Source organism: Watersipora subatra, chromosome 1 (assembly GCF_963576615.1).
Source record: "Watersipora subatra chromosome 1, tzWatSuba1.1, whole genome shotgun sequence".
Taxonomy (NCBI): Eukaryota; Metazoa; Bryozoa; class Gymnolaemata; order Cheilostomatida; family Watersiporidae; genus Watersipora; species Watersipora subatra.
This window is the reverse complement of record NC_088708.1, coordinates 33,197,227-33,221,855: the sequence shown is the minus strand read 5'-3', so window position 1 is coordinate 33,221,855 and position 24,629 is coordinate 33,197,227. Positions and strand designations below refer to the sequence as shown.

The 24,629-nt window shown below is 38.8% G+C and overlaps 1 protein-coding gene across 1 annotated transcript in view; it reads left to right on the top strand.

The window, feature by feature from the left end:
• The window catches only part of LOC137386781 (uncharacterized), a 168,532-nt gene that overhangs the window by 8,835 nt on the left and 135,068 nt on the right, over positions 1–24,629 (top strand). The window contains 22 exon segments of the mRNA XM_068072928.1: positions 260–400; positions 1,132–1,272; positions 1,414–1,554; positions 2,025–2,130; positions 6,933–7,045; positions 7,558–7,726; positions 9,103–9,286; positions 11,198–11,311; positions 11,756–11,836; positions 12,570–12,797; positions 12,890–13,052; positions 13,680–13,798; positions 14,459–14,650; positions 15,100–15,227; positions 16,610–16,732; positions 16,862–17,085; positions 17,211–17,460; positions 17,722–17,744; positions 17,747–17,846; positions 19,233–19,399; positions 20,188–20,454; positions 20,995–21,125. Coding sequence (XP_067929029.1) covers positions 260–400; positions 1,132–1,272; positions 1,414–1,554; positions 2,025–2,130; positions 6,933–7,045; positions 7,558–7,726; positions 9,103–9,286; positions 11,198–11,311; positions 11,756–11,836; positions 12,570–12,797; positions 12,890–13,052; positions 13,680–13,798; positions 14,459–14,650; positions 15,100–15,227; positions 16,610–16,732; positions 16,862–17,085; positions 17,211–17,460; positions 17,722–17,744; positions 17,747–17,846; positions 19,233–19,399; positions 20,188–20,454; positions 20,995–21,125 — 3,305 coding nt within the window.

Below are 24,629 nucleotides of genomic sequence, written 5' to 3'. Positions count from 1 at the left end.
CCTTAAGTGTCAACTAGTTAGTTGTACTTGGGTGTCAACTAGTAAGTGGCCTTTGGGTGTCAACTAATTAGTTGTACTTGGGTGTCAACTAGTTAGTGGTCCTTAGGTGTCAACTAGTTAGTGGTCCTTAAGTGTCAACTAGTTAGTTGTACTTGGGTGTCAACTAGTTAGTGGTCCTTAGGTGTCAACTAGTTAGTTGTACATTGATGTCAACTAGTTCGACTCGCTCCTGTTTCATTGCTGCTGTTTGTTTACTTAGGAACCTATCAACCCAGCGTTGGAAGTGACATGTGCATTGAGTGCCCTGCAGGTTATGAATGCACTCTCAGTACAGCAAGTGTCTGTTCTGTTGGTACATTCAGTGTCCTTGGTCAAATGACCTGCACAGATTGCTCACAAGGTAGTAACACTTACAGCATATTCTTTACCTCTCATAGTACACGTAGATCCTTAATCTAGAAGTATTAGAGGTAACACTACTAGACATGGCTAACTCTATGGCTGTCTGACTCAACTGTATATCACCTGTAGCATTCACTACTCTATTACAGTTTGATTTAGATAGGCTAACACTTGTTGTAGTTGCTATCAACCTATAGGCTAACACTTGTTGTAGTTGCTATCAACCTATCACACATTTCCCGGCATTTGCCTTTTATGCAATGACCATTAGATGTGCTTTCTCTTTAACCATCATGGTGTGTTTACTTAGGAACCTATCAACCCAGCGCCGGAAAAGATACATGCATTGAGTGTCCTGCAGGTTATGAATGCACTCTCAGTATAGCAAGTGTCTGTTCTGTTGGTACATTCAGTGTACTTGGTCAAATGACCTGCACAGATTGCTCACAAGGTAGTAACACTTATAGCGTATTTTTTACCTCTCATAGTACATGTAGATCCCTTGTCTAAAAATATTAGAGGTAACCTTACTAAGCATGGCTAACTCTATGGCTGTCTGACTCAACTGTATATCACCTGTAGCATTCACTATTCTATTACAGTGTGATTTAGATATGCTAACACTTGTTGTAGTTGCTATCAACCTGTCACACATTTCCTGGCATTTGTCTTGTATGCAATGACCATTAGTTGTGCTTTCTCTTTAACTATCATGGTGTGTTTACTTAGGAACCTATCAACCCAGCACCGGAAATGACACATGCATTGAGTGCCCTGCAGGTTATGAATGCACTCTCAGTACAGCAAGTGTCTGTTCTGTTGGTACATTTAGTGTACTTGGTCAAATGACCTGCACAGATTGCTCACAAGGTAGTAACACTCAACTTTATTGTTGATCACATGCTGTTGCCACTTACCTTGATCAGTTGGTGCAGCTAAGACTACACCTGCTAATACTTGTCATTACAATTAATGCCATATATATGCGCTTATCACACGATTCTAACATAGGATACATTCAAGAGATGGAAGGCAGTGATGCTTGTGTAGTGTGCCCACCAGGTCGGGCTTGCAATGCCACAACTCCGACCGAGTGCATAGCTGGCACATATAGTAGCGAGGGACAGGCTGACTGCTTGGCTTGTGCACAAGGTAGAAATTATATGTAATGTAATTTAACACCCGATATCTTCATTGTCTGTTGCGTTCATCTCACACTCTTATTCGCTTTCCCTTGTTTGAAGTGTGCTTTTCAGATTCCTAGTTTCTTAATGTAGCTCTTCTTTCATTGTTACTGTTCTTTGTGTTCTTCGTGTCACTGGTAAAACTGACTGCTTCGGTTGTTTTAAATCTAAAAAGTGTAAAAGTTTGTACTGTTTGTTAACAAATTGTTTCTAATCCGTACACGCCGTGAGGGTCGCACTAGCCGATTCGTATTCATTAGGTTTTTTTCTTTATAATGGTTGTCTGTCGATTATTACTGGGGATGCCTCCGAGGGTTACTTGTGAAGAGCTCATGAAAAGACTGAGAGAGCTGTAGCCTCCAGAGCTGTAGTCTAACTTTTACAGCTATACCATCTTATGTGACTGCAGATAAAACTGTTACTATTATCTGCTATCAGGTTACTACAGCCCTTCTGGAGCAGACAGCTGTAGTATTTGTCCCGTTGGATATGAATGCCCTACTACTTCTTCTACCCCATCACTGTGTGGCGCCGGTTTTTACAGGTGAGCTTTTCTCTTTTTTATTATCTTGAACATTTATCATGGTTGTTTAGGAGATGAATTGAGAATGTAAAAAAAGAGCGGGAGACCAAGAGACAAGATGGAGTATGAACTGAGAAGATGGAATAGAAGCCAAAGTGTAAAACAATCTGTGGCTATGTGAAGATAGTGAATCGTAGTGGAACCGAAGAGTTTAAAGCTTTCTCTGCTTGAAGGCTTAGCTGCACACTGTCTTAAAATTTACTTTAAAATTAAATTACAAAGCGTTATGATATTCTCTATGGCTACACGCACTAAAGCTACTGAACAGCGAATCATATTAACAAATGGGTTGCTTAAGAGAATTTACCAGACCAGAGCTGGTTTCAAATCACTTTTTATGACTCAAATCATATCCGGCGAACTACAAATCAAATCTCCGCCCTTGTCTGCAGATTCGAATCAAATCGAATCAGCCCCATAATGAATTAAAATCAACACTTCATTCAAGTGTAAAGTGTGCTCTTTAGAAAATCTCGTTTTAAGTATTAGACCTCACTTAGTAAGTAAGTGACTGTGTATACATTGTTATTAATTATATTATATTATTATACATATAATATAATTAATAATGTAATATAATAATATATACATAAGTGCTAATGTTAAAACTATGTATGTAATATAATTATTACATTATACTTACTTGGGTAGAATGTCGTTATGCTATTCATTTATTATTTAAAATAATAAATTAAATTAAAATTTTATTTAATATTATTTTAATAATATAATAAGTACAATTTTGATTTATTTTATTAATTAAATTCTACCCAATTATAATATAATAATTCATATTTATATTTATAAACATTGACGTGAATATTAAATGTGCCAGCGGCATGGAATAGTATTGTATAGAATATTATATATTATAATATTCTATTCATTCATTCATGCCGTGGACACAGCAAAAGTAATTTTTATTTTGACTAGTGACTGTGAGGTTAGAGTGGGATAGTCACAACTAATTTCTAGCAATCAAATAATTGGCATCAAAGTGTTCAATGCCAGCACTACAACTACAAACATGTCTTTGCCACAACTTACCATAGCTGCTCATGTTGATTTCTTTTACACACACAAATACGGCCACACGACACACGTTTTTTTTCTGTAGATTGAAACCTGCCCGTGCGCTTAGCCTCAGTATCAATGGTGCGCATTTCTTGCCAAAGTTTGGGCTAACTTTGTAAATGTCGTAAAAATATTTTGATTAGTTACAGAAAACAAGGATATAGATAGCGGTATGATTTGATCTATTTTTCAAATCAAATCTTCAAATCAGCTTGAAACTTCAAATCAAGTTACTTCTCCAACTTTTCAAATCAAATCACTATTTGTGTCGAATCAGTACAATACCGGTATGATTTGTTTCAAATATTCGAATATTCGAATCACCATGATTTGAGAGCAGCTCTGGAATTGACTTCAAACTTGAAAAGGCCATGATGCCCTTTGTAGATTTTCTGGTGTATACGTTCAAGTTCATTAGAAGCGTAAAATCTTGTAGGTATAATAATTTAATTGGTATTCAATTCAATTGGGCTTCATTTAATTACAAAATTTTTTTACTTTGATAGCTTCGTAAAATTCTCGCATTCTAATTTACCGGTTCTCATTACTGTCAGCGGTCCTTATGTCCGGTGTCAGCGCTGTCACTTATTAGTATATTAACGAATGAATATATAACTCAAAAATCTTTTTTTGCAGTTGTTACTGTAGACAAGGACAATGCGACTCTCAATAAGTTTAATAAAAATTGTGTAAACATCACATTTAAATCTATTTTCTTAAAAACATTTGGATGATGTTGATAGATGGTGTGATAATAAGACGCTATACTATGCTAACCGATACAAGTTGGCTTGTAGTGTGCTGTAGTTCTGTGTGAGTCTAGAGTATTCTGCGACAATTATTTTAATACTTATAACAATACTTATGAGAAAACTAAATATCAAAAGTTGCTTAAGAAATTTGGTATTAGAGCATAGAGGTATTTGGTATTAGAGCATAGAGGTATTTGGTATTAGAGCATAGAGGTATTTGGTATTAGAGCATAGAGGTATTTGGTATTGGTGAAGTTCTCGAGATTGATCAATTGGCAGGGGTCTAGGCTTAGTTAGAGTTTTTACCACTTTTGAAAAAACTACAGATTTCGCAAAATACAGTTCGCCTAATCAGGCTATGACAGTAAGTGATACGCAAATATCTATCTATGGAAAAAGACATTGAGAATATGAGTGTTGAAAATGTGATGGTAATTAAGGGTATCTTTTATGAATTTCCTAGTTAGAATTGGAGTCGCTAAATAAACTCAGTTATACATGATCATTTTCATTATAACCACATTGTACCTAATGACAGTTATGGTTTTACACATCTCGGCCTAAATAGAACGATGTCGTTAGAGCCTATGTCTATCATTTGTTAGACGCATTGATGGAGGATAGGCAAGGCTCTTCATCCGTGGATTCTCAAAAAATTTAACATTAATAAGTTATCTTATTTATAAAAGACGATACAAGATTGAAAAAAAAAATTTGAGAACAATCCGAATAAGATGACAGGCAAAATTAAATTAGTCGATTTTAATTATGAATTTATGAGCAGTTAAATATCTTAAAATTGTAGTAATATTATCTCAGGTTTTCCATGTGTAGTATTCTAAACAGATTGTTAGACATCCTCTTAATAACCTCATCTTACATACAACCTCTAAACTCTTTACCAACGCCCACTTTATCTCATCAATGGTATACAGCCCGAATTTGGGCTATTTTACGATTGTGACTATTAATATCACGAATGCTTGTGAATGGCAACTGACTGATCATAATGGTGACAATATTGGGATACTATATTTATTTGACAACAAAATGAATTCAACAGATAAGTAAAATAACCCCTATAGTTCATAATATTTGTAAATTTACAAGGGGCTTTATTCAGCATATTTGTTTGTTCGGGTGCCGTGTTCGGGTTCATCCCAACAGAGCTCCATCATTAAACCCCGCCCATATGAGAGCCGTCGGCTATCCTTGGGGGGCTGTATATCATTGATCTCATATACTTGTGCTGTGTTGTTGACGTATTTATTGTACTGTTAAAAGATCTCACATCTATTGGTAAATTTTCATTAATATCTAATAGTTTATAACAAATAACCATATTTGCTGTTCTTTGTCCAAAGCTATCGGCCATTCATAGAATAGGCTTTATGAACTCATGATTTCGTATCTGATATATATTTAAGTCATTAGCTGATGATTTTGACTGAGAGACGGTGTCATTGCAATCACAGAAGTAGTAGCATAGATTAATTGTTAATGAGAGTTTGTACTCAGCTTCTGTTCATCTACTATACCAACTTTTAACTCTTTTTACTAAATCTCTTTCTAACATATTTATATTGGATACTTCCACTAGTAATAAGATTAAATTAATGCCCTTAAAATTCAATTGAAAATTTTTAGTTTCCTTACTATATGTATGATTTGCTAGCTAATAAATATAATTCCCATGTTCCATCATAAAGTTTACTATGTGTTGATGAACGTATGTAGTTAGTTTACTATGTGTTGATGAACGTATGTAGTTAATTTACTATGTGTTGATGAACGTATGTAGTTAGTTTACTATGTGTTGATGAACGTATGTAGTTAGTTTACTATGTGTTGATGAACGTATGTAGTTAGTTTACTATGTGTTGATGAACGTATGTAGTTAGTTTACTATGTGTTGATGAACGTATGTAGTTAATTTACTATGTGTTGATGAACGTATGTAGTTAGTTTGCTATGTGTTGATGAACGTATGTAGTTAGTTTACTATGTGTTGATGAACGTATGTAGTTAGTTTACTATGTGTTGATGAACGTATGTAGTTAGTTTACTATGTGTTGATGAACGTATGTAGTTAGTTTACTATGTGTTGATGAACGTATGTAGTTAATTTACTATGTGTTGATGAACGTATGTAATTAGTTTACTATGTGTTGATGAACGTATGTAGTTAGTTTACTATGTGTTGATGAACGTATGTAGTTAATTTACTATGTGTTGATGAACGTATGTAGTTAGTTTACTATGTGTTGATGAACGTATGTAGTTAGTTTACAAGTTGGTCATAAACTAGACATTCGAAAAGCTCAGTAAACTCATCAACTCGATCACCATGCTATAAAATTATACCAATTAGAGAAACGCTATCCTTTACTTAGAGTTCTGCAGTTGTCACAGCTGCTAAACAATGATCAAATGCTTTTTTCGTCTAAACAATATTTAGCTGCTAAGTTGTTGGGTAAAACTTATCAAGTTTTTGGGTAAAACAATATGAACAAGACCACAAAAATCCGATCGTAATTGAGCCAAAACAAAATCAAATAGCTTTTAGCTAAAAATATATTTTGTATCATTAGTGCTACTAAATTTGATGGTAATATGCACGAGAAATGGCAAAAAAGCATAATTTGTCTGGAGCAATGACAAGCTAACTCATCAACTGCTTGGTCACACAGCCCAAAAACATAAAGTATGGGTAAAGACTCAGCCAAACCCTCTTGGCCATGTATATAAAATGTTATGAAATACTGTATTTATAGTAAATAAAATAGGACATATGGAAGCATAGTCAGTATTCCGTATATACAATTATATAAAGTAGCATATAAGGAGCTTTGTATTAAACTGGTTTTGTAAAAGGTAACAGCCTGCATTTGTTCTTGCAGAGCTTTTTTCACTCTATAATTCTCTCCTGTGTTACAGCTACCAAGGCTCTGTTTCCTGCTATACCTGCGAGCCAGGCACTTATAAAGACACAAACAATGCAGATTTTTGTACAGATTGTCCTGCAGGATTTGAATGCACAACAACAGCAAGTAAGTAAATTTAAGCTCTGTAGGCACATATTGGTAGCGGCGAGATCAGTGCAAAATCTGAGCATATCATAGGAGAGTCGGCAGGGGCTCTTTATGTCTCTTATAAAAACTGGATACTGATTCTTGCTTGCACTTGGCTTCTCGCAAATTTTTAGTATTCATCATCTGTTATTGATAGTCCAGTGTCCAATATCTGTCATTGATGTTCCAGTATTCAGTATATGTCATTGATATTCCAGGGTTCAATATCTGTTATTGATATTCCGGTGTTCAATATCTGTTATTGATATTCCAATGTGAATATCTGTTATTGATGTTCCAGTGTGAATATCTGTTATTAATATTCCACAGTTCAATATCTGTTATCGATATTCCAGTGTGATTATCTGTTATTAATATTCCAGTGTTCAATATCTGTAATTGATATTCCAGCGTTCAGTGTTTTCGGCTTCAAGTTAATTGTTTTTGATGAATTTTGTGATACTAACAAAAGGTTTACTTTTCTTCTGCAGAATCGGCCTGTACTGCCGGCTACTTTTCATTGGGAAATGCAACATCTTGTACCGCCTGCTATGGAGGATATGAATGCAGTGACCCTGCAGTTAGTCCTGTTTTGTGTACTGCTGGCAGCTACTCGCAAAACACGAGTGACTCGTGCACCGACTGTCCTCTTGGACATAAGTAAGTACTAATTTTGGTTAATAAAGTTATTTATTAAAGCTCACTGTCTGATAGAGTTGTCACTCTTTGATCGAGTTGTCACTCTCTAATGGAGTTGTCACTCTTTGATCGAGTTGTCACTCTTTGATCGAGTTGTCACTCTCTGATAGAGTTGACACTCTCTGATGGAGTTGTCACTCTTTGATCGAGTTGTCACTCTTTGATCGAGTTGTCACTCTCTGATAGAGTTGTCACACTTTAATCGAGTTGTCACTCTCTGATAAAGTTGTCACTCTTTGATCGAGTTGTCACTCTCTGATAGAGTTGTCACTCTTTGATAAAGTAGTTTCCATTTGATTAATATGCCTACTTTAAGATGAAGGCAATCTCTCTTTTTGATGTAGTTACTCTGTTTTTCTGATTGACTTGTCACTCTCTGATGGAGTTGTCACTCTCTGGTGGAGGTGTTCACTCCCTGATGGAGGTGGTCACTCTCTGGTAAAGGTGCCTACACTTTGATGAAAGTGCTCTCTTGATGGAATTGCTCACTTTATGGTGAATGTGTTCAATCTATAATAATGGGACTCATGTTCTGATGGAAGAAAACAGCACGTTAATAATTGCATATGCCGGTACAGGGAAGGGCATCCACAAAAAATTTGCATGAAAGATCTGAGGGTATCAATGGTGAAAGGGAGGTCTGAGGCTGTGTTAGATTCTCTCTTGTGAAGTATGGTCATCTCTAATATAAACGGGTTGGACAACCTGAGCCGATATTGCTAATGTTTTTTGCATTCATCTAACCATTTGAAAAATGCAAGCTGTTTCTGATTGTACAAATGTACAGATTAGAATTTTGGCCATCTGCATACAATCTCTTCTACAAGTAACATAAATCAAGGAACCATGGCTGGTTTGAACCCTCAAAAAAGGATGTTTCCTGGTTGGGACTGGTAGAACGTTATTTTTATAAAAGTAAATAAACCGCGATGAATAATGTTTCATTTTAGTATGAAGAATCATCTTCTCATACTAAATAGTATTGTATTTTGTGTTTACGCCATTATGGTATAGTCCAGGTTTATTGTTAGACAGCTCTTCATCATTTTATTAACTTTTGGTATAACAAGGTTTGGTCCGCTGCCAAGGTTGCTATTTTGTTAGTTTTAGCATGCCTAAGTTTTATGATCCTCAAAATTCTTTAGATTTTTGTAGAAAATTGCAAATGTTTGTGGCTTTTTCAGGCACTTTTAGCAGCCTGCTAAACATAGAGCCAACATGGCTCAGCTAAACATGGTTGCAGCTATTGCTTATCTGTTGTATATTATACTAAACAACCCTGGGCAACCTTTCTCCTTATCTTCCTTCAATGCTCACGATATGCCATGGTTATGCAGGTGCCCATCAGCAGGTTTGAGTGAGCCTCTAGTGTGCCCTACAGGCACATACAGTTCCTCACTCGGTTTGTCTGACTGCACAATTTGCCCACAAGGCTATGAGTGCCCTGACCCTACCCTTGCGCCAGTCGCCTGCTTAGCTGGAGAGTATCAGAGTAGTTACTCGCAGAGTGGCTGCCTCACCGTAAGTGTTCATTTAAAATAAGTATAGTACCACTACACCTATTGCGACTACAACTACTGCTGTAACTACTACTGCTATTACTACTAATACTACTACTGTTACTTCTACTCCTACTACTACTATTACTTCAACTGTTACTGCTACTATAGCTACTACTACCAATATGATTACTGCTACTACTACTACTACTAATACATATAACTATTAATGCTATCAAAAGGGATTAGTTGCAGGCTTATGCTTTTATCCCTAAACATGGTAAACATGGTTCTGATATGTTATCAGTCATGGTGCAGGTGCACCAGCTGCATTATTTAAAAGTTTCAATACTATGTAGAATATAAAAAACACTTTTTCGCACCACTATGGTAAAAACATTATGGTATGAACACACTGACAAGTTTTTGCTAGCGCCTTAGCATTGAGGCAGTGCTTTTGGCATGCTAAAAATCGTTCATTCAAACATACTTAAGTTTTAGTAATTGATCCGGCAGTCATTGATTTATTTCGACATGCCTGCTCTTGTGAAGAAACAAACTGAAATTTCTTTTGCTTGTTTCTTTGCATCATGGTTCAGGAGAATGAGCATTAAAAGTACAAGATACAAAATTGAATGGACAATCACAAATTAAGTTGTAAAATATTATAATTAGGTATTTCGAGAGAAATGAACTGTGATTATTGTTGTTTAATTGCATCAATTTTTGGTATTACAGTAGAGCAAGACTTAGAAAGTTGAGGTGTGTTTGGATGAGCTGCAGTGAGCTGAGGTGTGCTAAGGTGTGCTAAGGTGAGTTGGGGTGAGTTGGAGTGTGTTGAGGTGAGTTGGGATGAGCTGCAGTGAGCTGAGGTGTGCTAAGGTGAGTTGTGGTGAGTTGGGGTGAGTTGGAGTGAGTTGAGGTGAGTTGGGATGAGCTGCAGTGAGCTGAGGCGTGCTAAGGTGAGTTGTGGTGAGTTGGGGTGAGTTGGAGTGAGTTGAGGTGAGTTGGGATGAGCTGCAGTGAGCTAAGGTGTGCTAAGGTGAGTTGGGGTGAGTTGGGGTGAGTTGAGGTGAGTTGGGATGAGTTGGGGTGAGTTGAGGTGAGTTGGGATGAGCTGCAGTGAGCTGAGGTGTGCTAAGGTGAGTTGGGATGAGTTGAGGTGAGTTGGGATGAGCTGCAGTGAACTGAGGTGTGCTAAGGTGAGTTGGGGTGAGTTGGGGTGAGTTGGGATGAGCTGCAGTGAACTGAGGTGTGCTAAGGTGAGTTGGGGTGAGTTGGGGTGAGTTGGGATGAGCTGCAGTGAGCTGAGGTGTGCTAAGGTGTGCTAAGGTGAGTTGGGGTGAGTTGGAGTGTGTTGAGGTGAGTTGGGATGAGCTGCAGTGAGCTGAGGCATGCTAAGGTGAGTTGTGGTGAGTTGGGGTGAGTTGGAGTGAGTTGAGGTGAGTTGGGATGAGCTGCAGTGAACTGAGGTGTGCTAAGGTGAGTTGGGGTGAGTTGGGGTGAGTTGGGGTGAGTTGAGGTGAGTTGGGATGAGCTGCAGTGAGCTGAGGTGTGCTAAGGTGTGCTAAGGTGAGTTGGGGTGAGTTGAGGTCAGTTGGGATGAGCTGCAGTGAGCTGAGGTGTGCTAAGGTGAGTTGGAGTGAGTTGGGATAAGCTGGAGTGAGTTAGGGTGAACAAGACTTTGCTCAGACTTTCTGAAAAGGTATCATTTTCAAAAACACTCAAAAATTTGCTAATGTGTTTATGCCTATAAACTTGTAAGAAAGGGCTGATAAGCGTTGTCACACTCAACACACGGGGTACAGCTATTCACTTCTTCAACCTGCATAAAATTTGTTTTTAAAATCTCACTCAGAATCAACTAGCAGCAGGCCAATTCAGTGGTTTTCAGACTTCCTATAGTTACATGCAGATGCTAATATTGCTTTAGTGTCCTGATGGATTTTACACCACGTCGACTGGAACAGTTCTCTGCACCGAGTGTCCAGCCAACTCCAAATGTCCATATAAGGACCAGAGTCCTACAGCTTGCGCGAGTGGAGAGGTATGTAGTAGCAAAAACAGCAAATTATATGGCATGATAATTGGTTTTGGCTTCTACCATAACTAAATGTTGACATTAATAGGCCTACTGTATCACTTTTAGTAATACAGTAGGCCTGAGGCATGAGCTGTATTTCTAGTTTGTCAGTTTCGAAGAAAAGGTTTTAGATGCTACACCTAATCATACATAATTTGGTAACACCTTGTCGGAGAATAGCTTTCAACTCTCTAAGGCATTTTATATGCTTCGTTATGAAATCCTTGCATATAGGCGTTTAGAATGTTCCAAAAAAAATGTTGTCAGTAATTCGACAATGTTTTTTGCAGTTTGAGTAAATGCTTTAAAACTTGTTAAATAAATTAAAAAAATATTTGTGTTTTATTTTCAATTTAAATAAGACACATGTTTTACATGCGAGTTGGAATGTTTTATGATATATTACAGTACTCTTCAGCCGGATCAACAGCCTGCTCTGCGTGTCCAGCTGGATCGGTATGCTCTGGAGGTTCTATCTCTGTCTGTAATGTAAGTCTTTCTGCGTGAAGTTCTTTTAGAAATGGAATCTTTGCGCTAATACTAGTGTAGGTATTAATTGCTGACCCAAACTGTATACTCAAAGCAGTGTAATTAGTAAGAGTGGAGTGCTGCTACCCACTCTTATTCATAACTGCTCAGAGAGTTGACAGCCCTTCCAAGGTTTGATAGCTAATGTTAATCTGATGGCTTCTGGTTTTTATAACTCTGTATTTCATGGTGACCACAGGTATTATTGTTGATCTCATGTATAAAGTAGTACTAGTAGGTTGAATTGTCTTTATTTGTAGATTTTTCACTCTAATTTTGATATTTAAGATCTCTTACAACTACTGGTCATAAATCATTACTATAATAAGACACATATCCGTCTTTTCGAAGCAATGGTTGAAGCGTTAGGAAAAAATATTGCAACGCATAGGTTTCGCATTCAGACATTCGGTTTAACAACCAAGACAAAGCCTTATCATCTGCGCCACGCGACCACCTTGCCATGTGTTAGAATAATTGTACACGTAGTTATCACACCTGATCATCTCTCACCATGCTAGTACCCTGCTAGGGTACTAGCATGAATAATGTTTCACATAGTCCAGTGCAAAGGCTGAGTCGACCGATCTGTCATTCAACAGTCATACAAAGTATTGCAAAGGGGCTTTCTGCAGCACTATTCTACTTATTCACTCTCAACTTAAACGGAATGCAAATTGTTTATTTATAATAGGCTGGTGAATACAGTGACGGAACGAGCTGTCAGCCTTGTCCGCTAGGGTCTTACTGCGAGTCAGCGCAGTCCGGAGCTGTGGTTTGTCCGGATGGCCTTTATGCTGATGAACCAGGTCTGGCCTTGTGTAAAGTTTGTCCGCAAGGGAAGTCTTGCACGTCTAAGACAATGTCACCTGATGATTGTGAGGCCGGATACTATAGTTTGGCTGGAGACATTCTTTGTAATGTAAGTAGATGTCATATTCTGGCAAGAGAGATTATTTAGTGCAAGTAGACATCATACATGTATCACAATAAAGGAGAATTTTGCATTTGCAGCTATGTCCTGATGGTTACTACTCAAACCCAGGGGCTGGTTCATGTACCAGATGTCCCTCTGGCTCAAGCTGTTTTAATGGTACCCACTACACAACCCCTACTTCTTGTGAGACCGGCTATTACAGCGGTGCCGGTGTATCCACATGTTCACCTTGTGAAGCTGGTGAGTTTACAATGTTTACAATGTTATATGGCGGGTCAGAACTAAACTCAAATGTTTATCATATTTCTACATCACATGAAAAGATAAAAGACTAATTGTGTCAATGCATCCCATATTTTTACACTATGGCTCTCATGACATGACGTAACAAAACATGGAAACAAGAATAAAACATTTGTGAAGTTTTCCTTTTTTTAGATTACTCACAACTGAGAAGTCTTTACGCTTTACTTGAAGTTATGTAAAAAGCTTTTGTTGAAATGATTAAAATGCTGATATGGTTTTATGATGCTGATATTTGAAATATCAAATTATTTGGCTACAGTTACATAATATGGTATCTAAGTATAACAATGGTGATGTAATGTCTCTCGTAGCTAAGGCAACAAAGTTTTCATCATTGATGTCTATAGCTACAGAAACAACACGTAATATCTATATTATAGTAAGAGTGACATAGCATCAGTTTCAGTTGTAGCAACGACGTCGCAATATCTTTAAACATAGCCTCTGTCATACATCCTATAGCGGATTATATACTGTCCTTGACATAAGCTGATCTCAGCATTCTAATGAGCCTTTATTGACATGCCATGCGCCTACCAATCTTTTTATGTATTTCTACAGGTCTTTACGCGCCAGTTGGTTCAGAAGTCTGTCAGTCTTGTCCCCCTGGCATGTCTTGCGCTGACATCTCTGCAGGAGGCACTGATTGTGATGACGGTTACTACAGCATAGGAGGAAAGGTGCCTTTACACGCTGCTTCCGAGCTGCATATGCATCACTTATATGCTTTTAACTGTTTCTTTTTTACGCAAATGAGACAAACACATAGAGCGTCGTTTATAAGGATAAAATTAGACGGGCTGTTCAGTGTGGTAATAAAGCTATCCGAAGTGACTTCAATTAAATATAGATTCTGTCATGAACATAGAATGTCATAATTTAACCCAAGTACAAATTGTAAAATTTGACCTATTGCAACAAACAAGATGACCTTGAAGGCTAATGTCTAGAGTATCATCATATTGCGGTGAAAGCAGTCAAGCTACCACCGAGGTCAGTCAGTCAATCAGATCACGCTCTACGAGCATGCCGCCAGCCAGACGTCGGCTAGCCGAGCAAAGCAAAAGGGGGAGCTTAGTGAGACTGACTCGTAAATAAAGGCGACCTCATTGGAGGACATTAGAGCAGCACCTCTCTTGTATTACACTTGTGTCTTGTGGATGATTGTATTTATATACAAATGTATTACATAGAGTTACAACTGCCTATTATTCGTAACGCATATAGAGTTGGTGGCAATTAAGGAATCACCTAGACTTCCAACTGGGTCGAGTCGCAGACTGGCTGGAATATAGGCTCCCGTTATTGTATAGTATTAAGGGTAGGTGTTTATGTTGTAGGTGCTGAGCTGCACAGTCTGCCCGGCTGGTTATAAGTGTCCAATCAAAGGCTCCCTTCCACTGCCTTGTGAAACTGGAGAGTATTCTCTTGGTGCTGCCTATTTATCCTGCAATACTTGTGATTCTGGTAGCCAGTGTGTAGACAAGTCAAGTGCACCCCTTTCATGCCTCACCGGAGAGTATAGTCCTGAGGTGATTGCTTCATCTGTCTTGTGCTGCCTGTGGACTGCTACTTACATGCTCGTACAGATTATTCTGATAATAGAATATCCTATAGATATGATAATCCTATAGAATGCTATCTCATATCACAGTAACCCAAAGATGTCCCCTAGTGTTACACAATTGGTACTGTAGTCAAATATCTTTGTATAGTTTCACGTTATGTTAGCTTTATGCATTTTAGGGAAGGTGATCGTTTGTCTTAAAACCCAGTAGGCCTATGGATATAAGTCAGACAACATTAATACGTACTCTAATGGTTGGACTCGGAATGATATGTATTTGATGATGTTTACTTGTGATGATATACTCTTCTTGTCTTCTGACATATAAATCCTTCTGTGTTTCGGTTGTAACATAAATATATACAGTAACTCTACATATATTGAACATTTCTAACACTTGTTATATGCCTGTAGGGTGTGTCAGTTTGCATCCAATGCCCTGCTGGTTACAATTGCACGCTGCCCACTGATGCTCTCACAGAGTGTGAAGATGGACATTACAGCGCTGTCGGAGACCAAGGCTGTACTGCCTGTCCATCAGGGTTAGTACCTAGCTATAGTCATCAGGGTTAGTACCTAGCTATAGTTTTCAGGGTTAATACCTAGCTATAATTATCAGGGTTAGTACCTAGCTATAGTACCTAGCTATAGTACCTAGCTGTAGTACCTAGCTAAAGTTTTGCTTATTTAAGTTTTGCAAATATGTCTTCTGAAAAATCATCTGAAAAATCATGATATTATGTTATGTTGTATTTGTTTTCTCATTATCAACACATGTATGATAACGAAGTTCACTTGTTACTATCAAAGCCATTTTTGTAAGTACCAGACTTGCTTCTATTGTTAGAGTAAGTACCAAACTTACTTCCTTTGTTAGAGTAGGTACCAAACTTACTTCCTTTGTTAGAGTAAGTCCCAAACTTACTTCCTTTGTTAGAGTAAATCTCAAACTTACTTCCTTTGTTAGAGTAGGTACCAAACTTACTTCCTTTGTTAGAGTAGGTACCAAACTTACTTCCTTTGTTAGAGTAGGTACCAAACTTACTTCCTTTGTTAGAGTAAGTCCCAAACTTACTTCCTTTGTTAGAGTAAGTCCCAAACTTACTTCCTTTGTTAGAGTAAGTACCAAACTTACTTCCTTTGTTAGAGTAAGTCCCAAACTTACTTCCTTTGTTAGAGTAAGTCCCAAACTTACTTCCTTTGTTAGAGTAAATCTCAAACTTACTTCCTTTGTTAGAGTAGGTACCAAACTTACTTCCTTTGTTGGAGTAAGTACCAAACTTCCTTTGTTAGAGTAAGTACCAAACTTACTACTTTTGTTACAGTAAGTACCAGTTTTAAGTAGTCACTGTTGTTTACAAGAAATTAGGTTATATATATCACCGTTATCAAGAACGTATGCTATGAATACTACTGACAGCAAAAACTTAGGGTATGCATATCACTGTTAGCCGAAACCCTAGGCTATGCATGTTAACTACATGCTCTGCTTAACACGATATTTGTAAACTTGGTTAATAAAACAACAGAATTTTGTGTTTTTGAGTATTGAGGATTGTTGCTGCAGGGACTGCATGTCTTTATGTTTTATGTGATAAGCTCATTTGTTGTGACTATGTCACATTTCAATTATTACTAATATTACACCGAGGGGCCACCATTATTAAAACTGTTACAAACACTGGTTAAAGTTCAGTATAATTTGATCACAAACGACGAATAACTTTATGAAGTAATAATTACTAATTTCATCTCTAGAATTTACCAAGGCTCTTAACCTCTTTTTTTGACTCAGTGCATTTTCAGACCACCATAACCACAGTGTATATACTATATTATTGTAAGCTCACAACTCTTGTGTGCAAACCGGTAAAAGGTCAAACCTACCATATTATACTGATGAGTTGTCTTATGTATTCTATAGATATGCCTGTCCATTCAAAGACTCTGCTCCGATTCCTTGTCAGCCTGGGCAAACAACAAATGGTCAGGTTGGACAAGTAACTTGTACAGACTGCGTAGCTGGAACCTCTTGCCTTGACCCTGAGTAAGTTAATTAAGCTATTTTAGTAGGATTGCTTTTTGCATTCTTTTTAACAAAGGGTGTTATGGTAAATTAGACCTAAGGCTAGTGCAATGTGTTATACCATCACCCATAATATTCTGTATATTACAGAGTGGCACCGGTCAATTGCACCGCTGGCTACTACAGCCTGGACAATGCTCACAGCTGCATCGAGTGTCCTCCTGGATATGCCTGTTCTACACCAGATGTGCTTCCCGTTGTTTGTTCACCCGGTTCTTTTACTGATGGTGGTTTTACGGAGTGTACTCTTTGTCCCGCTGGAAGTGCTTGCCCATCTATAACTACAGGCGACAATATGTACCCCTGTCCTCTAGGTCAGTAGCCACACCAACAGCCTCATGCCCTGAATTCATGAATTTATTAACATCAAAGTATTGTTTCTCATCAATGTTTGAATTGAAGTCTTGGCCACTGTTGTAATGTCAAGGGATGGTTGCAGGAACGTATGCTCTCGAAGGTTCCAGCCAGTGTACCAAATGCGCTGCTGGAAAGGCCTGTGCCGACGCAACAGTAGCTACAGCCATAGACTGCCAAGCAGGAGAATACTCCTTCGAAGCATCCGGAGCTTGCTTAGAATGCCCTGCAGGCTGGGAATGCCCTGATGTGGATGGCTCTCAGAATGCTAGATGTGTGGCTGGACACTATTCAACAGGTGGACAAACTGGCTGTACCCCATGTCCTACAGGTCTGTACAAATTTGACCTTTATTAAGCTTTCTTAGATGTCTATTAATCCCTTGCTGCCTCCTAGTTGCCACAATAAAACATACCGCGTATATACTGGAGAGGAGATAACTCCAATCTAGTTCAGTCTTTTCATTAATGAACCTTGCATGGCTTGTTGTCGATCTTTGGCTGTTTAACAGTCATACTCTTTTATTTCCTTCTACACTCACGCATACACTCATTCTGACAGGAGTTGCTTGCCCCTGGACCAACAACGACCAGCAGATCAACTGCGCGGCTGGTTACTACTCCGTCGGTCAGCAGCAGGCGTGTACTCGATGCTCAGCTGGTAAGGAGTGCCCTGATGTACACAGTGATTCTAGCAATGACTGCCAGGCTGGCTATTATAGGTAAGTTTATAACCATGTGTGCCACTTCCGCTATATGTTCATATATTTCATGAGCTTATCATCTGTCTCTGACTGTGATTCTTACTATCAGTCTGAGTTTTTCTGCAGATAAAAGAAGTACCATAAAAGTGTGGAAGCTGCATATCAAATAAACTAATTCATATTTGTCTAGGAAAAAATAATAAAATAATTTCTTAACGAGTCATTTGTAAGCTCACCCTAATGCCTGATTAGGGTGATGATACTAATATCTTTGGATAAATCGGGCAACCGCTCTAGACAACGCTTTTGTGGAGTTAGCACAGCATTTAACTGCATCATCTTGTGATTTCACAGCTATTACGGCTCACATCAATCACACATCTGCATAAGCTTGCACACCATATATACGACTTTAGTCTAAATCAGGCATTAGAATAACGCTCATCAAAGCTCAGCGGTTAACCATCAAGGAATCTCAGCGGTTAACCATCAAGGAATCTCAGCGGTTAACCATCAAGGAATCTCAGCGGTTAACCATCAAGGAATCTCAGCGGTTAATCATCAAGGAATCTCAGCGGTTAACCATCAAGGAATCTCAGCGGTTAACCATCAAGGAATCTCAGCGGTTAACCATCAAGGAATCTCAGCGGTTAACCATCAAGAAGAGTCTGTCTAGAGCTCTAGAGTCTGTCAGATTCTAGTCACCTCACGCACAAAGTCAACAATTGTTTCTGATAATCTCTATTTGTTTAAGATGCTCCTAGTAAAACTTACCCAATACAAGGGTCTGCTCTAACTATTATAACTAATTTTTGTTCTTTTAAAAGTTATCTAAACTGTCTACCTGCTACATAAACTAACCACCAGCTTCTTTGTGTAATTACTATTCACCTAAACCATATATCAGTTACTTAAATTATCTACCCGTTACCTTAATTATGCATCAGCTACCTAAACTAATGTATCCGTTACCTTAACTATTCACCAGTTACCTAAACTATGTACTAGTTACCTTAACTATGTACCAGTTACCTAAGCTAATGTACCAGTTACCTTAACTATGTACCTGTTACCTAAACTATGTACCAGTTACATATACTATTTAGCAGTCAACTAAACCATGTACCAGTTGTCTAAACTGTGTACCAGTTTCCTTAACTACATGTATGTACCAGTCACCTAAACTATGTACCAGTCACCCAAACTATGTACCAGTCACCTAAACTATGTACCAGTCACCTAAACTATCTATCGTCTACCTTCGCTATCTACAAATCAATGATTATGGAAGAAACCAGCAAAGCTATTCATTTTACAAAAAGAAAACAATCCTTCTCTTGTATATCTGGGTGCAACAGATTTGTATAATTCTGGCTGTCTAGTTTCTTATTCTTTAATATTTAGTGAAGGAGGTCGGGCTGAATGCATCCTCTGCCCAGCAGGCTACTCTTGTCCCACTATCTATACCAACCTGGTATTAGTCTGCGCCAGGGGTACATATGCGGAAGCCGGGTCTACCTTTTGTACTGAATGTGAAGCTGGCAAAGAGTGTGCAAGCACTACAAGCACAGGTAACCTTAACTATCTCTTCTTACTGGTGTTGATCAGCACCTGTTTTGTGTAGTGAATACAGTAAAGACAGTCAGAGATTAATAAACAGAACTGACGGGAACCTTGGGTACTGACCATGGTGAATAACAAGGTCACACTAGCCAGAATTTGTTTGACACGACAGTGGTCTAAAGTTGTTTGACACGACAGTGGTCTAAAGTTGTTTGACACGACAGTGGAAGCTTTCAGAGGAAAATGTAAAGATGTTACACAATGTTAAAAAATTCTACTTGGCAGACACCAGTATGTGCCCAAATAGTAAGGAAGTCTATATCTACTATTGTCAGCAAGAGATCATCTATTTATATCAATCACATAGTTTGTTTATTGAAAATCACTGTTCTGCACTCATTGTTGGTCAGTGATTGATCTTATGTATTTGTATGTCTATGCATTTCAATGCCAGCAATAGATCTTATGTACATATGACATGTCTATGCATGTTAGTGTCAGCAATAGATCTTATGTACATATGACATGTCTATGCATGTTAGTTCCAAGTAGCTGAGACTGTATTTGTATGAAAGATTCTGTTCGGAGTTTGAATATGTCAGATAATGTGTTCACTTGATGGATTAGAAAGATTTCATCTGTTCGTTAGCATCACTAATTTTGAGACTTTTTGCATGCCACTCAATATTGAAAATTTATTTTGTTTTAGCTTTAACCTGCAATAATCTGGCCCGATTTATTTAACTTACATCTATTATAATCTAACCTAACACCTATTGGTTTGTTTATATTTTAGGAGTATTTTGTGCTTCGGGATATTACAGCTTGGGCCGACAAACAGCATGCACTCCTTGCCCTCCTGGATACTCTTGTTCTGATGCGGAAGATGCACCAGTTGTTTGCGAAGCTGGCTTTTATAGCGATGGTAGCCTAACCAGCTGCCTAGCCTGTGATTCCGGTTATGCGTGCCCTGAAGGTAGCCTCTCTCCTCGACCCGCTGATGGATTGTGTCCTCTTGGATATTATTGTTTGGATGGAAAAGATATGACAGCGTGTCCAGCCGGTATGGCCAGCACAAGTCACTGTTGGGATTATCAACTCACTATATGCAATCAGAAGTCATTCTGTGCAATCCTAAATTGCTTTCATAACTGACCCATGTAACATGAATCGTTATACTAGATAGTAAAAATAGTCAGAGAAGCGACTAATATCCAATAGTTATGGTTTTGGAAACTGCTTGCCTATTAGACGGTTATTCCATAAATCCACTAATTAGTAAGCTGTCATGACCTCATGATGACCTCACAAGTAGTTCATCAAAACTTTTTAACTGGCTATAACTAATATCAGCATTACTTTCTAAAATAGTTAAATACTCTCAGAACCGGTGGCTGCATATGAAAACAGTTAACTCTTCAAGTCACCTTCGTCGTTATTATTTTTTTCAATCCTTATGGAATTTGGTTTATTTAATGTTTAGATCATTTACTGTCTCTGGTGATTTAAGCTTTGTGAACTGTGATTTTACCGGCATCAGACCATATGGAATACGGATATACGCTATGACTCGACCATAATAATACACCTAATTTGATTGTAGGCACTTATGGAAACCATACAGGTGCAAGGTCTGAGGCTGAAGGCTGCAAGGAGTGTCCAGTTGGTTATTATTGTCCTGACAACCCTTTACCTACTATGAATTATCCCACTGGCTCTCTCATCTGCCCAAAGGTATGCTTTAATCCTTGAGTCAGCACATGTCCACTCTGAGTCAGCACATGTCCTTTCTAAGTCAGCACATGTCCACTCTGAGTCAGCACATGTCCTCTCTGAGTCAGCATGTGTCCTCTCTGAGTCAGCACATGTCCTCTCTGAGTCAGCGCATGTCCTCTCTGAGTCAGCGCATGTCCTCTCTGAGTCATGACATGTCCTCCCTGAGTCAGCGCTTGTCCTCTCTGAGTCAGTGCATGTCCTCTTTAACCATTTCAGTCCCCAAGCCATTAAGCAATTATCTAATTATTCTCCATTCTCATTGTTAGAGTGAAGGTTTATGTCTCATTTTACAATATTGTCATTTAGACCATCTGGGAGTAACTTTTCTTATAAGAACACCTATATTCATTCAAATAAGAAATCTTTGGGCTTTCTAATGGTATAAGTAGCAAAATTGTAGCTCAATTACTGAAGAATGTATAGAATGTCAAACTTGGTGAATATAAAAATTTGACAAAAACACAATGGTACATGATTTCAAAGACATTATTTTTATTATTATGACATGACTGAAAACATAACAGAGGATTGACGAAGTTGCAAAAAAAGAGTAAATGTTCGAGATTTTTACTTCCAATACTGAACTCTGGTATGGTACGCTTTCCAGCAGTCTGAACCGCGTTTGATGCACAAGTGCACGTTGCAGGTTTCACACCGAATTGAACTCTTGACTGATTTGTGTTGTAAGTCTTTGTAAGCCTTCTCTGGATTTTGCTGCAATTCTATCAGGTACTTTTTCTGGCAGACTGCACGGCGGTGATCTTTTGACCCATCAGTAGGCCACTCGGGACAGTGTAGTTTGCTCATGTCTAGACGTATCTCCGGATTGTTGGGAGTGGCAGCTGGTGTGTTTGTCCTAGTTGACTGTCGAGAGAATGACTTTTCACCTATCCATGTCGTCAGTATCTGCAGGACAAAGTCTCTGAATTCCATCGGCTTTTCCTGGCCATGCTTATAGAGCACATAAGCGTTGTACAGGGACCAGTGAAAGCATTTGCGGTCGATTCGCGTGTGCCACTTATATGACTTTCGAGAGCGATCGAGTCTTGCCATTTTATCATTGAGGTCCACACCACCCATCATCTGATTGTATACAATGACGGATGGTGTGGCCTTCACTGTCAGCTTCTCACCTTTCTTATTTCTGCGGATTACAGTTGGTGGCTCAGACAGCTCAGCTCTGACATAGTTTGACAGGAAGTAGATCGGTTTCTTGTCATTCCAGCGGGTTGCTACAATTCCTGTTTTCGCACACTGGAGCCACTTAGAATCCCCTTGCTCCAACCTCCGAGCTTCCGCTTTGGTGGCTATTAGCTGTTTCGGGTACTCCTTTCGGTTGGTCATACATGTACCAGTACCAGACATCTGAAGCTCACGTAGCCAGTGGAGAAGATAAGGTGACGTGTAGTAGCGATCAGTAACTACATGGTAGCCTCGACCCCAGTAACTTTGAACTAGTTTCAGTACTACTGCGGCAGAGTTTTTCACTGTGGTCAAGTCCTCAAAGTCTCTGTCCTTCCCAGAATAGACATCTAGGTTTAGCGCATATCCGCTGGAAGCACAACACGCCATCCAGACTTTCACTCCCCATTTGATTGGCTTTGAGGAGTCGTAACATTTCCCACTCCAGCGACCCCAAAAAGGAATCATGCACTCGTCTACTGACAGATCCTGGGAGGGAGAGTACTCTGCTGTGAATCGCTCTTTCATGTGGTTGATGAGGAACCTGATTTTGTAAAGTCTGTCGTATTCAGGATGGCTACGATCCTGAATTGACGTCTCTTCATTACAGTAATGCAGGTAACGTTTTATCTGGTCATACCGTCGTAATGACATGACAGTTGAAGCTTTAGGCATCTGGAGAAGCTCATACTGCGGTTTCCAGATACTTCGCTGCCTATCCTTGCAGAACATTTCTATGAATGCTCGGAGCGCGTAGAACGCTCGGAGTTCGTCTGTCTCGAGTTTAGTCCACTTTCCATAACCGCTGTGGATGGTACTCTCGCTTATCTTTCGTCTGGCAGCATTCTCGTTCGTGAAATCAGATACTGATTGTAAAAGTTTCTCATCGTAGGACAGCATGAAGAAGTCAGCTGGCTTTGAATCAGCAGGCATTACTCTTGTTAGTCCATGTGGTGCAGCTGGGTCAAAGTTAGGGCTGCACATTACTTTCTCAGTAGGCTGCCAGTCGAACGTGGGTGTTGGGGTATTATCCAAGTCAGACAGGATGAATCCCAGATAACCTGGTGCTGCCAGATTTCCTGAACTACCGTCATCACCAGAGGCTCCAGTAGAAATGTTGGTAGCAGTACTAGTACTAGCAGCTCCAGTATCAGTTGTACTAGTAGGTCTACTAGTAGTAGCAGTACTAGTAGAATTTGAGTCCAGCTGATCAAAATCTGAATCCGAGTCGAAATCAACACCTAATTGTGAGTCATCATCACCAGTATCAGCATCAAAAACAATGTCCCTTGTTCTAGGATGAGCTCCAGTAGCATTGTCCACAAAATCATCTGAATCATACTCAAAATCACTAGAAAAATCCATAAATAAGCCAGCACTTCAAAATGTTACAACTTTCAACAATCAAAAATGGCCGCGTAGTTGTGAGTTTCCTTCCGTATATTTTCATTGGCCTTTACTCAGAAAACTTTCATTGTAACATGGTTCAATATTAGCCAATAAGGGAAGCTTAGCATCTCTTCTTATTGATTGGCTACTCTAAGACTTCATTTGGATTGGACAAAGGCTGAAATTAGTCTATGCCAAATAGAGTTACACTAAAGCCTCTACAGAGGCTAGGAGGACTGTGTGCAGACAACTCCAAGCCTCCACAGAGGCTTGTATGACTGAAATGGTTAAGTCAGCACATGTCCTCTCTGAGTCAGCCCATGTCCTCTCTGAGTCAGCGCATGTCCTCTCTGAGTCAGCACGTGTCCTCTCTTAACTTATTCACTTTTGCAAGAACTTGTCCTCAGCTTTTGAGTAATCTTATTTGATCAATTATATTTTGCTACTACAAGTGTACTTCATTAGCCTCACTATAACTGCCTACTGCTACTGCCTACCGCTGCTACCTACAGCTATTACCCACCGCTACTACCTACTGTTACTACCTATTGCTACTCTTTATTATTACTACCTACTGTTACTACCTACTGCTACTACCTATTACTACTACCTACCACTATTACCTACTGCTACTACCTACTGCTATTTACATAGAGAGTGCGTAGTGCAACCTTTGCAATATCTTTGATCTGGTCTAGGGTAAAAACAGTAACAAATTTTTACTTTTTAAAGATTAGTATGGAGCACACTAGTTACCTGTTGCAATGCTCAATTTTAACTGCTTTTTGTATCATGTATATTATCTGCTTACAAACTTAGCCAAAACAGGTATCCTGTACTCAAGCGATCGGCAAGTACGAGTCGTAATGAACCTTTGTAACGCACAGAAAA